Genomic DNA, 15,800 nt, shown 5'->3' on the forward strand with positions numbered 1-15,800 from the left:
TTCCTGTCACGAAGAAGCAGGGGAGGAGCAGGGTTTTCTCCTCCCTGTTCCTTGCCTTGAGCCACTTGCTCAGAGATCATGCCTCTCACTTGTCCTGAGTCACAATATCCACAGGACATGGGGTGTCAGGGGCTGCCTGTCTGCCCATGCCCCCATACAAACCAGGGCTCTGAAAACGCATGGTCAAGCGGTGCCACCCCTGTGGCCAGCGCCCCAGCAGGGCTTGGGGAAAGCAGGCAGAGGTGTGTGCAGTGCACAGAGCTCTCTGACCCTCCCCAGGTGGCTGTTGTGGGGCTGCCTTTGCTGGGATTTGTCTGGTTTTGTTGCCAGAGTGCCTGGGAATCCCTGAGTGCTGCACAGACCCGAGGCTTAACGATGTACTTAAGTTTAAGCATCTCTTTAAATGTTTTTCCCACATCACAGGCTGGGATGTAAATGCAGGCTATTAAGTGAGCTTTGCAGCTTTTGGGAAAGGCCCTTTCCATGCAGGGAGGACAGGAACCCTCTGGGCTTCCTGGGGCTCAGCCTGGGAGCATCCCTGCCTCACAATTGGTGAAGCTGTTAGGAGAGCCTGTATCCTCCCTGCTGAGGCTCTGCAGATGTCCCTGTCCCCAAGAGAAGGTCTCAGCCCTGCAGCTGTACAGAATACCAGTTATTTACAGAAAAGCCAACAGGAGCTGCTGAGTTTTTGGCTGTGGCTTGAGGACTGGTGGGAGCTGTGTAAGGGTGTGCATGTAATGATGGAGAAAGGCGAGTCCAGGGCCATCAGGGCTTAAACTACACAGGGGTTTGTGCCTCTGCCAGGGATGTCTTGAGAGTCTTCAGGGGGGTAGAGGCTGGGAGTGATGTTGATAAGTAGCAGTGACACAGCCAGGGCAGTCCTGGCAGGTCCTGCAGCGGTGAGTGATGTAAAAGAGTCAGGGCCAAGTGGAAAAAATATGTGTTGTTGAACCAGGGGCTTAGCAGTGAGCTGGGAAAGAATTCATCTCCCAAAAAAGGATGAAGGAAGTAAAGCCTCCAGCTCCTCCATGCAAGGGAGAGTGACCTGCACAGGGGCCAGGGACAGCAGGGCTGGGAATTGTTTGTGGGAATGCTGAGAGCACATTTAAAGCTGCTCCTCCTTAGACCATCCTGCAGCAGAGGCTGGATCACGGTTCCTGTGAGGGAAAGGGTCAGGGATGAGGCTGGTTTGAGGCAGAGAGGGAAGCTTTTTTTAGTGAACCCTTTCTCTACCTTAATGCATGAGGAGCCCTCCCTCTCCTAGAGCAGGGCACTGCAAAGAAAGCCACCACGTCCTTCTCCTCTCCAGCAGCCTGGGGCAACTCTGAGCATTGCGGGGTGGGTCTGAGGGTTGAAATGGAAGGAAGACCTCCTAATTAGGGACCAGTTAAACAAAAACAAAGATACCAGTTGCAGCTTGTGGGTATGCTTTGTGCCTGTCCCACAAAGGAGACTGCTGGAAAGAGGTTGATTAATGAAACCCTGATCCTTAGCCTTAACTGAACCAGAGACTTTTAGCAACAAGACTCTTGATCAGCACAGCTCAGCCGAGGGAATGAGGAAAGAAAATCCCCGTGTGTGTGTGCACACGTGTGTGGTGCCAGCTTTACTGCAGCTGCTTCCAGTCTGTTGGGGGGAGCCCAGCAGGACAACGGGGTCTTGGGAGGAGCATGGTGCTGGTGGGGCATTAGGGTGGCATTTGGCCAGGCTGCTGAGCTGGGAGAAGCAGGGAGGAGGAGAGTGAGAACTCGAGGGAAGTGTGTTGCCATGGCAAACGGTAAAACTTTGCTGCATCCAGATTTGCTCCAGGATGAGCCTCTCGTTGCTTCCACTTGAAAGCCCTGTTTTTCCTGGCAGTCGCATTGGCATTTCAGTCCCTCAGATGTGCAAGAACCAGCAATTTTCCTCCTGGCACGGCAGGCTGAGCAGTGCTGTGCCTTTGGGCCAGTGGCAGGGCTTGGCCAGCATCCTCCCACCTCATCCTGTGTCGCCTCCTCACCTCTGTGCACAATGTACCTTGGCCTGATCCATTCACGGAGCCACCTCTTCCATCAGCTCTCCCCTTCTGCACATCCTGTAATCCACATTTTCACCTGCATCCCCCCTATTTTGGCACTGGCACCCCCAAGCCCCCCATACTGCATGTTTCCCTTCTCTGTGCTTCGACTCCCTCTGGTTTTGCCAAGATCACTGAACTGCATGTGTTTTTACTGCCTTTTTCCATGCTTCTGCTATGGCTGTAGGACTTCTTTGTGAATGGTAGCTCCAGACAGGTAAGTGAGCACCTGCAGGAGTGTGGCCTGGGCAGGGTGAGCGTGGGGCTGGGGACAGGGACACAGGGGCACGTGGGTGCTTCTAAGGGGAGTTAATCAAATGGGATTGAATCAGAGAGGTGCAAAGATCACCAGAAAAGGAGCAGCTTGAAAGTTGATGCTGGGGAGCCTCTCTGCCCTCTCTGCTGTCTGGTCTGAGGTCAAAGCCAATTTCTGAGTCCAGCAGCTGGATTATTAGATAGAGCTGAGCACAGAGGAGCCCCTGCAGCATTTTTTGTTTTCAAAAGATGGAAATAAACTCACGAGTTGAAGCCCTCTGCTTGGTTAGAGCAGGCAAGGCACAGCAAGAGGCAGCTGGTGGTGACTTGAGGCTCACTTTCCATCACCTGCCTCTCTTCCCACTTCTCATATCTGTGGGTCTTCTTCATTCAAAAAAGAAAATTAATAAAAAATGGTAATTTCAGTGCTCAGTCTCAGCCCTTGCAGTGCCAGGTCTCCTACGCTCATGGACGTTTAGTGTGGATCTGTAACGTTCAGGACCTTGCAGCTCTAGATTGTGTTCCTTCCAGAAGGATTAAATAGCCAGCTTTTAATTGATTAACCTTACTAAAATATGCAATATGGTAAATTAAAACCTGGGGCAACATGAACTCCTTGGGCAGCCCTGCAAAACTGCTGTTATGTAGATCTGCCCATTTCCCCACAACCACAGTATTGCTACTCATTGGAAGGCAATGGATTTAAGCTGCTTAGGACATACAGGTGCTTATGCCCCACCAATTCCTGCTTTCAAATCCCTTATTTTGAGAGAATTTCAGTGAAAAAGCTGCCGGTTGTTTTTGCAAGTCTGATAGCCTGGATTGGTTAGCTGGCTTGGGAGGACTGATGCATGAAGGGTAATTACAGATGTTTGGAGCAGGGGTGAGGAACAAGAGCGATGCTGAGTGTGTGCAGCAGCCCGTAATGAAATATTCCATGCGAGGATTTAATGAAGTATGTATGCTGAGAAAGCCCACCTTTATTTATTCAGCAGCGCCCGTGTGTTTGCAGATTTTTAAATCTTCCCTGTCTGAGAAAATATTTACATTTCTAACCAGTGGCCTCAGAGCCAGCTCTGGTTTATGAAATGACTTACTGTGTTTGGGTTACAGGCGAGGGGCTTCACCCGTGGTGATGCTCCTGATTAATGGGGGCCCGCTGTGTATCACGCTGCTGTGTGCTGAGAGTACTAAATGTCCTTGCTGCTCCATGGCTCTTCTCCAGGATTTTCTTCTTACTGTTTTCTCGTAGAAGGAAGATGCCATCGATGACACTTTGAGTTCCCGGCACAAAGTCAAGGAGCTTTCTGTCATAGACGGCCGGAGAGCTCAGAATTGCAATATCCTCCTCTCCAGGTATGGTTAATGCCTTGTTGCTCTCTGGGACTGGGGGGATGCTCTATACCCTGCCCTGGGCTGCCCTGAGTGTGCTCCTCATCCCTGGAGCAGGGGGTTGATGACAGGAACCAGTGCAGCAGGAGAGCCAGTGACACCTGAACCCAGCTATAGCCTTACATCCTCCTGGTGGGGTGACCTGGAGCGGGGGCAATGCCACGTGGTGTCCCTGGAAAGCCCCCGAGGGGCTGGGATATCCAGTGAACCTTCACAGGAGGTAGAAGGGGGGTTGATTTCACCTCTTATCTTTCTTATCTTCTGGGTTTTGTTTGCTCTTTGCTGGTGGTTGGAGAGGGTCTCTCTGGGCTAGGGAAGTGCTGGGTATCAGCCGGGTGCAGAGAGCAGCAGTAGTTCGGCCAGGACCTTGCTGCCCACATCTGAATTTCAGGAAGGGAATGTCCCTCTCTTACAGCTGCCCTACTGGTCTGACAGCCTCCCTCACACCCCTCACCAGGCAGGCTCAGCACTGCTACCAGCAATTTAATCTGATCTCCAGATTGCTGCCGAAAGGATAAAAAGGGCTTTTTTTTTTTTGGCAAGATGAACTACACCAATAAGACTGAATCCTGAGAAAAGGAAACCAGGTTGCAGTGGTCTGAAAGGATGAGCCATCAGTGTAGGTACTTGGGAAAAAACACCCAAATAGCAGCAGAAAATGCCACTTGTTTCTGACTCACCCAGCAAAAAAAAAAAAAGTTCCAACAGAAGTAAAATATAAAAATATTCACTCTACTGTCTGTCTGGAGGCACAGAAGCTTCTGTGCCACCCAGGACTGGCCAGGATGGAGCAGCATCACTGGCAGGTTGGGTTTGCAGCCGCAGTACCTGAATTTGGTGTTTTCCCAGACCGTGGATTCCGTCTGATTCTTCAGGGTAGATGGTGCCTTGTCTGGGCAGCCCAGCTGATTTCCTTCCCTAGAAAGCTTGGAGAGGCTGATGTCTGCAAAAAAACCCCTCTGGGTGGGTAACTCTGCCCCTGGTGCTTCTCCCAGAGGTGGTTGGCAGACCGTGGGCAGTGAGAGCAATGAGTGCCACAGCATTTGGGGGTAAATCTGCCCTGTTTATGCTGGCTCTGATCCGGGCTGCTTCTGGGGTTTTTCGTGCTTCCTAGCAGTCCAAATAAAGAAGGATGATGATGAAAGCAGAGTTTAAAGCAGCAGGCAAATGAGTATGTCTGTGGCAGGCAGCTATTAGCAAGTAAAACGATGGGATTTGGGGCAATGGCTGGGCTGCTCCCGGCATATGTAGGCTGAGCGTTGAGTGGGTTTAGGTGTGATTCAGCCAGAGGTCTAAGTGTGTATTTGGAAGTTAAGCACACAAATAGATCCTTCAGTGGGAAGGGGAGAGACCCAAGCACTCAACTTCAAAGGCATCTTGCACGTCTTACTGAGTAAACGTTTCAATTTCATCTCACCAGCAAACCTTTCTCTTCCAAGAAAGCAATGGCTGGAAATGAATTGCCAGTAACTAATCCCACAAAAAGGGCAGGATGGAGGTTGCTGCTTGCCTGCCTTTCCCTGTGGGTCATTTCCTAGGGGAGAAGCAGGATCAGACTTGCCCTGCAAGGTGGTCCTCAGGCCTCTCATATGTCTTTTCCCAGGCCTGTCCTCATGCAGGGACGAGTGGCTTTGAGGTTGCAGTGACTTGCCCCAGATGCTGCTTTGGAAGTTCATCCCATGGTACTCCCAGGACCACAATTGGGCTTCTCTCCCCAAGCATCCTTTCAGATTTTATCTAGGGATAAAGCCCAAGCATCCTTTTAGTGGTCTCAGGTCCAGCTCCTGCATCTCCAGCAGTCTCCATGTATCACTGGGCAAACCCTTTCACCCTCTGCCCGCCTTGGCTACCCATCCCAAAGCTCAGCAGAGCAGTGGGTCCTTGGTCCCAGTGTTCCAAAGGCACTGGTCTGGCAGCTGGGCTGATGCTCTCCCACCTCACTCGCACAGCCACCACAGGGCTGAGCAGACTTTCACATGCGAAAGGACCTGCAGGCTTGGCCCCTGATTTAGCCCAGACGTTTGTGAGCTCACCAGGCATTGTCTGGCTTACAGCGTGGAAAGATTACGGCCAGTGAGATACTTTATCTCTCTCTGTAGATTCGTTTTTTTGCCTGTTTCCCTTGCTTTGGGAGAAATTACTGCACAGTGAGATCACTGGATTTTCCTCCAGCTTGTAATGCAGCACAAGAATATTTTTAACACGTGTTTTTTTCTTCTGTGTTTTTGGAGAACGCTTTGCTGATGTCAGTGCCTTATCGTGTCTTCCTCTGTGAACCCACCACATCCTTGCTTTTGCTCCCTGTGCATGGGTGTGTATTTTTAGTCCTGCGTTCTGCCAGATGCAAATCCACCCCTCGCTCCATCGTTTTCCGCCTGTGCTGGCAGTGAATGGCTCGTTTGATTCCTCTCTCCCGGCGAGGCGACGTGAGGCATTTCTTCTCTCAAATGAATGTGGCTTTTCAGGAGGGCGCGTCCCTTTCCCGGCGGAATTTGTTTTTCCCCTTCACACTTATTACATCCTCGGCGGGATTCGACAAAAGCTCCGCAGAACAGCCCCGCGCTTCTCGGGCTGCCGAGCTGTCACCTCACATCGCTGGGCTGCTGCCTTTAAATCCCTGTGACAGCAAGTCCTGTGACCCCGTTCCTCTCAGACGGCTCGCGTTCGACAGCTGCTGCCAACAATGATAATTATTGTGGTTATAGATAAGCTTCTAGCTTTCACTGGCCCCTTTCCCATCAAATTGTCTGAGAAGCTGTTTTCTTCTGGCGCCCCGCGCTTGCTCTCTGCTGATGCAGGGGCAGGCTCTTGTTCTTGGCACTGGGTTGTGATGATTCCTGAGAAAAGTTTTGGGGTTTTTTTCAAGCTCTTTCTTTTTAAATGCATTTTTATTGTTGACTTTGCTTTCAGGGAGCAAGGGCTTGAAAAAGTCACCCTCATCTTTCACCACCCTGCTGGAGATGGTCATGGTACTTTAATGTGCTTTAGGTGTTCGCTATGGATGAGGAGTAGCTGCCTGCCCACCCCCTTCTCCCAGGAGCATTTTTGCCTCCCAGGGATCCCCAAATGTCCAGATCTAGCCAGTGTCTGCTTTTCATCAGGGTGGAGACCGGTGTTGGTGGTCTGAGCATTCCCGTTTCTGCTTGGGTGTAAAAGGAGTTTCATATCCCACCTCGGATCATGTCCCATCCTGGCCACTGCCATTGTTAGGGACAGGTAGGGTGACCCCAGGATGTGGCAGTAGATGGGACATTTTCCAAGGATGAGAAACATGAGCTCATAAGGAATGAAGATTTACGTACCAGGTCTGTAAGATCCACTTGCCTCGACAAAGCTGATCCTTCACTTCCAGTCTTGAGCAAAAAGATTTCAGGCTAAACCAAGCCCTTGCTACCCTGGCCTCAGAGACCAGCACCCTTCCTGTGTTAGCTTCAGCTTCCAAAAGCCAGCTCCACAGTCTCAGTCTGCTCCCTGAAGAGACATGGGGATGAAAATTGTTGTTTAATTACTCAGAGTGATCAAGTCAGCTCCCGATCTTCTTTTTGAATCTGCTGATCAGGTTGACTTCCAAGGTCTCACATCCTGCTGTAGGGTGTGTTTCTGGTTTCAGCTCATTCCTTTGAGCCACATCCAGTGTTTCAGCATCCCTTGGCAGCACTGATCACCGATACTGGGGCCATGGGGTTCCTCAAACAGGTCTTTTCAACTCTGCGGTTTTTCCCTGCATGCAAGTACAGGGAATTACATTTTTAAAACTGGATCTGTTGCAATGGCTTTAACCTCGACTGCACGCTGGGCGAGGGAGAGGATGTTGGTAAACGGAGTTGCAGGAGTTTCTGGGCTTCTGCTTTATTTAATTTAGATTATTTTATAGACCACAATGCAAAGAAGAAGAAAAATACGTGTGGTTTTGCAATCAAAGTCCTTGCAGGGAGCGGTTCCTGGGAGTGCTGCAGTCAAATTAAACTGTAATTAATGGCTGCTCTAGCCCAGGAGGAGCCGAGGGCGTCTTTCCATCTCTCTGTTGCCTCAGCTTGGTGTGGGCTGCTGGCAGAAAGATCCCTGCCAGGGAAGCCCAGCCTGGTGGTGCTCGCTGTGACACAGTAGTCTGTGGTTTTGCAAATCTCCAATTTGAGGCTGCATCTTCAATTCCTGTTAGGTGAAGTAGAGGAAGAAAAAAGTGGAGGAGAGGCTGGTTTCCAGCTTCTTACACTTCGAAGCGCATTGAATCCCCACCCCTCCAAAGAAAACCAAACCAATGGGTTTCCTGGGGTGCTGAGCATCCACTTGTCCAAATTTTGGATTTCCTTCTCATTTCTTCCTAGAGGAAGATTTCAGCTGAAGGTGGTTGGGAGAAGTGGGAGAGGCAATGTTTAAATCCAAGAACAGCAGTGGAAATTGGCCAGATTTTCCTTAGGGGTTGTGGCAGTGGGTTCAGGGACAGTGCTGAGCTGCATGCCTGAGCCTGGGCTGGGCTATGCTGCCGGTGGGAACGTGACCCCCTGGCCCCATGGCCTTTGGGGGTGCTGGAACTGCAGGAGCAGCATTGCTATGGGCAAGAGTTTCATTGAAAGTTGGATATTTAATGTACTGCTTACAATCCTTACATAAAGTGCTATACAACAGGGAAACAGGGAATGTCAGCTGCGGTATGGGGAGAGGGAATTGGCTGGGGAGGCTTGACCCCCTCTGTTTGCAGCAGGGCCAGGGCTGCTCTGTGCTGTGCTGAGCCTTGGCAGAGCATGGTCCTACCACATTTCTCACACATCCTTCTTCAAAACATGCTGGATAGAGCTGTTTGTGATTCTGCTGCTGGCTGGGGGTTAAGCTGTTGCGCAGGTGTGTAAGGAAACACTCCTGAACCTCCCCCCGATTGCTGGGGAATAAGTGGGAATAACTCTCCTTTCCCTCCACCTCCCAGGCTGAAACTCTCAAATGAGGAGATCAAACGAGCGATTTTGACGATGGATGAGCAGGAGGACCTCCCAAAAGACATGCTGGAACAGGTGGGCAACATGTCTCATGCTCCTTTGTGGTTGCCTCATGCTGAGACGACACTGTGCAAAGTACTTGGGACCAAAGCACAGCCTGGAGTGTGTCAGGCCCCAAATTATTTACCACATGTTGACAAACCACCCAGGTGGGCTGGAGCAGCAGCTTGGTCATGGCATCAGTGCTGGGAGCAGCATGGCCTCCACGTGCCATTCCTGTACCCAGGTCTGTCCTGGGACCCTGAGGTGGGGCCAGTTGCCTGTTCTGTGGCTGCAGCTTGAAGTTTGTGCTCAGTGGTGATTTATTTTTGAAAGCTTAGACAGTATTTGTGCAGTCCTCAAAAGGGGAATCCCATTTTTCATCCCATCTGAGTCCCTTTGGAAGCATGTTGTTCACCTGTCCTTAAAGCTGAGCTGGTAATTGCACTTTGAACAGAGAGGTGGGAGGATTCATTGCACGAAATTTCCATCTGCTAATAAGTAGAGCTGCAGCAAATGGGAGTCCCTGACTGACATCTCCTCTGGCAGAGCTGGTGTTGAAACCTCCTTGGAGCAGACTTAGTACATCTGTTGTAAAAGCAGAGTGAGGCCAGGGCAGAGGCAAAAGACACTGATGTGCTGGAGTAATGTGAGGAAGGTCACAGGGACAGCAGTAACGCTTATTTCACAGGTGCCTTGGGGTCACTGTCTGTACATGCTGAAAAAGTGTTAGATTCAAGGAAATAAGTCACTGTTGGGCTCCTGAAAAATTGTGCATGGACCTCATGTCCACCACTGTGCTTTTCTCTTGTTTAGCTCCTGAAGTTTGTTCCTGAAAAGGGTGACATTGACCTGCTGGAAGAGCATAAGCACGAGCTGGACCGCATGGCCAAGGCTGACCGGTTCCTCTTTGAAATGAGCAGGTTGGTGGCTCAGGGGACACATTTTGGCACAGGCTGGTTGCGAGGTGGGTGTTTCATGGAGCCTGCATGGGAAATAAGCCCTTCTTACTGTTTTTCACATCAAGAAATGAGTGGGCCAAGCAGATGGGAAGGCAGGCAAGGTGCTCCACATTATAAGGATCATTTGTGATGCTGTGCTCCTAAAATCAGGATTGAGCTCCCATACAAGCAGTAGCTGGACAGAGCAGGGGAGAGGGATGGGGAGATGGATTCTCTGGTGGGAGGTGTTTGCTTCCCACACCATATCCCGACACATTTTCTCTTTCATTCTGGGAAAATGGTTTAGGGGTGATTGTGGTGGTTCTGGGTTGATGACTGGACTAGAAAATCTTGACTCTTCTGACCTTGATGATTCTGAGATTCTGTGATCTAATCTGGTCTAGGGGAAGATGTCCCTACGGGGCAGAGGGGTTACGACTAAATGACCTTTCAGTCCCTTCCAGCCCAACCCATTCTATGATTCATTGTGGCCCAGGTGGGAAGTGCTGTTAGAATGGTAACACAATGCTCCTTTCTCTTTCATTCTAATGAATATTCAAGCCTGATGTATATACATTTTGCCCTGTTGTGTAGATGAGTCCCACTTCTCACCTCCGGATTGACTCATCCCTAGGGCTCCTGAGACTATATGAGACTGAAAGGAAATGTCATTTCTTCCTGCTCCTGGTAGCAATCATTTAAGACTTAGGAGTCTTCAGGGATGAATAACCTTATCTATTGCATGCACATCCTCTAGAGGTGCCGGGTTAAAATCTTGAAGCTCTTATTTAAATTGAACTGAGCAGTTAGCTCTCTGAATTTCTTAGCTGAACTTCAAGCAAGTCACTTGTTGGCAAGGTCAGCGAGTTTTACAATTCGAGATTGCACTGGGAGATCAAAAATAGAAATGCTCCTGTGCTCCCCGAGAAACGCACTGCTGAGCACCGGGGCAATGCACCGTGTGGTTGCTGAGTGTCAAAGGCAGGCAGGATGGAGCTGTGAAGTTCAGACCTGAGCCCTCGGGGCTCAGTGATGCTCAGAATTAGCTTTTCTATCGCAGGTCACCTTTCTTCTTCACTGACTCTCGCCCAAGTGTTGCTCCTATGCCTTCATCCTTTGGAAAGCACAATGTGCTGGTGCAAATGTTTTCCTTGATTTCCAGCACGGGCTTTTTAATTTGCCTTGTGGTCTGTAACCGAGTGTGATGTCTTTGTCACCTCTGATTAGTAAAACAGCATAGCTCATGGCTCTGTATGTGAGCATGTCTCCCGTGGGTCCTTGGTCCAAGTGACTCAAATCAGACTGCCATGTGCATACAAGTGAGATCTTGTTTAGCCTGAACACAAGCCTGACATGAGCAGAGCCATCCCCGACTTGTCCAGGAAAGGGGCTTTCCAGCCCAGGCTATCATTTTGATGATCAGAAGGTCCAGTTTGATTATTTCTGGTCGTAGGTGAGCCTCTCTCCAGCTGCAGCTCGTCACAAAGCCGTGGGAAGCCCAGACCTCATCAGCACCTTTGCTTAGGAGTGGTTGTGAAAGAACTGTTTGTTCATACCAATAGAGTGTAAAAATGCACTTGTTGAACCTGCTGAATTAAGGATAGGCTTAAGCATGTGTTTAAGAACCCACTGGGATCTACCCCAGGACAGCTGTAGCTTCAGTTGTCAATTTTTCCCATCCCAGCACAGTTTCAGGGAGAAAAAGGGTCATTATTTTTTAATCACCGTGGCTCAAGCGTGCTTTGTTAGCACAGCTGTGAGCAGTGGAGCAACAGAGCTCTGCCTGGAGCAAGCAAAGCTCAACCTGCACCTCCTTTCTGTTTTCCAGGATAAACCATTACCAGCAAAGGCTGCAGTCCCTCTACTTCAAGAAGAAGTTTGCGGAGAGAGTTGCAGAGGTCAAACCCAAGGTGGAAGGCAAGTGACCAGATCTTCTAAGGGACTCTGTCCCAGCACAGGGATCGCTCACAAGGAGAGCATCCTCCATGCTGGGATGAGCCTGAGCTGGCAGTGACACAGGGGAAGGGAGGGAGTTGGTGGTCACTCCTTGGGGATACTGAAGGGGTTGCTGGTGGTGGGCTGTTGTGCCAGGGGGTGATGTCCTACCCCTCTCTGCTTTCAGCCATCCGTGCCGGCTCCAAGGCAGTGCTGCAGAGCAGCAGCCTCCAGCAGCTCCTGGAGGTGGTCCTGGCCTTTGGGAACTACATGAACAAGGGCCAGAGGGGCAACGCCTTTGGGTTTAAGATCTCCAGCCTCAACAAGATTGCGGACACCAAGTCCAGCATTGACAAGTGAGCAGCCCCTGCCCTTATCCTTGGTAGCATCCACGGGCCCCAGGGATGTTGGGGGAATGGAAGGGTCATTAGCATTACCTCTGGGACATGAGTGTGTGGGAGCAGTCCCCTCCTCCTGCTGCCCAGTTTGGCTCACCCAGTGATGTGAGTGTGCACTCTTTAAGCAGGACAGCTTTCGAGGGAAGCCAAGCTGCAGATCAGCACAGGGATTGATGGGGGGCTTTCCTTCCTGGGCTGGCTAAACTGCAGCCAAGGCTGATTAGTAGGATCATCTTCCAAATGCTTTTTAACCCCTTTGAAGAAGCCAAGAGCCAGAGGAAGGGTTTCCAGGGGCTTTTCTCCATGGCAGCCCCCTCTGCCACTCTCCCATGCTGATGCAGCCATCGCCTGGTTTGCTCTGCCCTGCTGAACTCTGTTCACAGAGCAAGAGGAGCTGGGTCAGGTCTCAAACCTGCCTGGTCTCATCCATCAGTAAAGACAAGACAGTGGAGGACAAGAGCAGTGACACTCAAGTCATTTCCCCTGGGTTCCTCCTGTGGAGGACCCTTGCTTGCAAGGACCAGGCTGCTCTGCACTGTGGCTGTGCGTGGGACTGACCCATCCTGTGTCTCCATCCAGGCAGAAAGCAGCATCCTTGCAGGAATCCTCAAATAGTTCTTTGCCAGGGTTGGGATTTAACCTGGGGTTTTGACTGAACTATGAGCTCCCCAAGATGCTGCCATAGTGACCTCTCTGCTCCTCTTTCCTAGGAACATCACCCTGCTGCACTATCTCATCACTGTTGTGGAGAAGAAATATCCCAAAGTCCTCCACCTGCATGAGGAGCTGCGAGACATCCCACAGGCAGCCAAAGTCAAGTAAGCGGGGATTGAGGTGGCACTTAGGGAGCACTGGGAGTGCCTCTCCCCTCGTTTCAGCCTGCTTTTCCATATCACCCCACCCCTGCTCACCCTCCTGGCCAGATCCTGGCTGCTGGGCTTTATCCCATGCCATGGCCACGCTGGCCCAGAGCAGCCCAGGACTCAGAAGCAAACATCACCTGGCGGCTTTAAATCACAGCGCTTGCAGCAAAGGCTCTAAACTTCTGAGTTTGAGGGAGGAGAGCTGCTTGGAGCAGCCGCTTCCTGTTGTTATCTCACCGCAAAAGCATTTAATTAATTTCTAATGGTACATTAAGTAATCCGGGAGGAAGCGGTTGTGGTGTGGCTGCAGATACAGGGCAGCTGTTTATCTTCATGTGCCAGGGAGGTTCTGCCTGCAGCACGGGCAGGACCAGGCAGCTGTGTGAGGGGCTCACCTGCATCCAGGTCCTGCCTGCCCCTCGTTTTACCACCAAACATGGAGTTTCTGGGGTTTGCAACCAGTTTTTTAACCCTGCCGGGTGACCTGTTGGGAACAGGCTGCCCCAGTTCAGCAAAGCCCTTAAACACAGGCTGAACCTTTAAGTTCAGGAGGAATCTGCTGTTGTCCTGCAAAGCTCTCAAGTATGTGCTGAAATACCTCTGAAATCAATGAGGCTCTGTCTTGGTTTTAAACTCCAGCAGGAGCTTGCAGGCTTTGGTGCTTCAGGGACGTGAGCAGCAAAGATCACATGTTTCTGTAGCCAGGGCATATTTGTGTTAGCTGTGGACGTGTAAAGGGGCTGAAACTGCACCTCTTTAGAGAGGGTGCAGTTAGAACAGGTTACCCAGAGAAGTTGTGCATGCCCCCACCCTGGCAGTGTTCCAGGCCAGGTTGGACAGGACTTGGAGCAACCTGGGATGGTGGAAGGTGTGGAAGGTGTCCCTGCCCATGGCAGGGGGTTGGAACTGGATGGGCTTTGAGGTCCCTTCCAACCCAAACCATTCTGCGATTCTATGGAATACGCACAGAGTTTACAGTGGCTTGAGGGTATTCCAAGCTTCAAAGGTCCTTTGTAGCAGTGGTGGGTTCCCAAGAAAGATGTGTACTGGACAAAACAAGCATCCTCATGTATAAAATGTAAAATAATCATCAGCCATTGGGATTGAGCACAGTGACAGGACAAATCTTGGTGTGCAGGGAAAAGTGTTTTTCTCCCAGAGGGTGGTTGGACACTGGAAGAGGTTCCCCAGGGCAGTGATCACAGCACCAAGCCTGACAGGGCTCCAGAAGCATCTGGACAACACTCTCAGGCACAGGGTGTGACTCCTGGGGCTGTGCAGGGCCAGGAGTTGGACTTGGAGATCCTTGTCAGTCCCTTCCAACTCAGGTTATTCTGTGGTTCTGTGGGTGTGTGGTGCTCAGTTTGCAGGCATCAGCTGAGGGCATGGCTGAGCAGGACATGCTCCCTGCTGATGGACTCTCCAGCTTTCTCATGCTCCAGGATCTGCAGCTGTTGCACAGACACACGTATGGGAAAGAGAACGCCTGCACAGAGGGTTTCTTTACCCCCCTAAACTTTATCATTTCGCTCTAAACTGGACACCATATGTAACATTTGGGTTTGGTCCAATCTAGAGTGAAACCAAAAAGTTTCTAAAGCTCTGGAAAACCCTGAATTCCCCCCAGCCCCGCAGCTGTGAAGCAGAAATTGCCGCCTCTGTCAATCCCACCACTAGTAATGAACTGCTGGAGCACAGGGCTCCCAAAACTGCATTTTCCCAGACTAAACCTGCCAGGAATGCTTGCCCCATGACCCGGCGTCAGCATTTCCAGGGACCCCAGTCCTCGCACAGACACCCCTGGAAAGGCATCAAGCCTGTGGTCACCGAGCCTTTGTGAGAAAGCTTCCCCTCAGACGTAGTGGTAGAAACCCGTAAGCACTTGAATTTGAAGCTCAGGGGCTTGAGCCTTGTGTAAACAAAGCCAGCGCCAGACGTGGTGATTTATTTTTGTTTCTCTATATTTGGGCTGTCTCCCTTTGTGAAAGCCTCGCTGCTCGGAAGGATGCTTTGCCTGGTGTTCACCCAGCCGTGGTACCCTGAAAAGCTGTCTTCTGTGCACTGGGACAACGGCTCCATCCACTGCTGGCCCTGGAGAGAAATCTGTGCCCAGCAAGGCCCTCTTCTGAGCCCTCCATGCTTTTGGAGAGGGCAGGAGGCTGCTGAGCTTGCTAAACCTGTGCAGTCCCCTTGATTAAAAATACAGAAAAGTGCTTTCCTTTAAAACAAGCAACTGCAGCCACTTTGAGATAGTCCCAGCTTAGGGGCTGTCAGCCAGATTTGCTGCTCAAGACACACTGGTCTGCAAAAAGGAGGGTTGGGGTCTTTTCCATGGGAAAACCATGGTCAAGTTGGTCAGAGAGCTGTAGATGTTGCTGGAAAAGGCTGAAAATTAACATCCCGCTATTTCCAACAGCATGACCGAGCTGGAGAAAGAAATAAACACTCTGAGAAGCGGCCTGAGAGCAGTGGAGACTGTAAGTATTATTTAAATGAAGTATAGTCCAGCCTGGCTCCGAGCAGCACGGCATCCCTCCTTGGGGAGGCAGGCCAGGGAGCTCCCAGCGAAGCTGCTTTTATCTCACATCCTGGAGATCTGTTTGCGTTTCCTTCCTGCCCTGCACGTGTGCCTGTCCTCTCAGGGCTGTTTTGGCACTGAAGTTACCATGTGTGTTTAGGTACAATGCATGGTTTATGTCTAATGCATCAAGGGAGGCTGAGAAAGCCTAGTGATGATGCCCATGGAGGACCTGTGATGTGCAGAGGGGTCTCCCCTTGGCTGTAAAACCACAGAGGGCTGGGGAGCACTTCTGCAGCCCAGCTGGAGTGGTGATGAAATAGTGGAGGTATCCCAAAGGACCCACTTTGGGTTTTGCTGAATTATCCTGCTTCCGTAAGCTTTCCTGCAGGATTTGGCTTAAAAGCTTACTTCAGGCAGTGTAATCCAGTGTGTCATGCATGGCAGGGGGGAGCAGCAGTGGTGGTGCTCG

General features: G+C 50.9%; 1 protein-coding gene across 4 annotated transcripts in view; it reads left to right on the forward strand.

The window, feature by feature from the left end:
- DAAM1 (dishevelled associated activator of morphogenesis 1) overlaps nt 1–15,800 on the forward strand; it is a 90,272-nt gene that overhangs the window by 69,155 nt on the left and 5,317 nt on the right. For 3 of the 4 annotated variants that reach the window (XM_048307289.1, XM_048307290.1, XM_048307286.1), the window contains 8 exons: nt 2,244–2,273; nt 3,564–3,667; nt 8,625–8,709; nt 9,490–9,596; nt 11,443–11,531; nt 11,737–11,905; nt 12,658–12,765; nt 15,227–15,287. In XM_048307289.1, coding sequence (XP_048163246.1) covers nt 2,244–2,273; nt 3,564–3,667; nt 8,625–8,709; nt 9,490–9,596; nt 11,443–11,531; nt 11,737–11,905; nt 12,658–12,765; nt 15,227–15,287 — 753 coding nt within the window. The remainder of the gene's footprint in view (nt 1–2,243; nt 2,274–3,563; nt 3,668–8,624; nt 8,710–9,489; nt 9,597–11,442; nt 11,532–11,736; nt 11,906–12,657; nt 12,766–15,226; nt 15,288–15,800) is intronic. The other variant, XM_048307287.1, reaches the window with a different exon arrangement.

This window comes from Corvus hawaiiensis, chromosome 6, assembly GCF_020740725.1.
Source record: "Corvus hawaiiensis isolate bCorHaw1 chromosome 6, bCorHaw1.pri.cur, whole genome shotgun sequence".
NCBI lineage: Eukaryota > Metazoa > Chordata > Aves > Passeriformes > Corvidae > Corvus > Corvus hawaiiensis.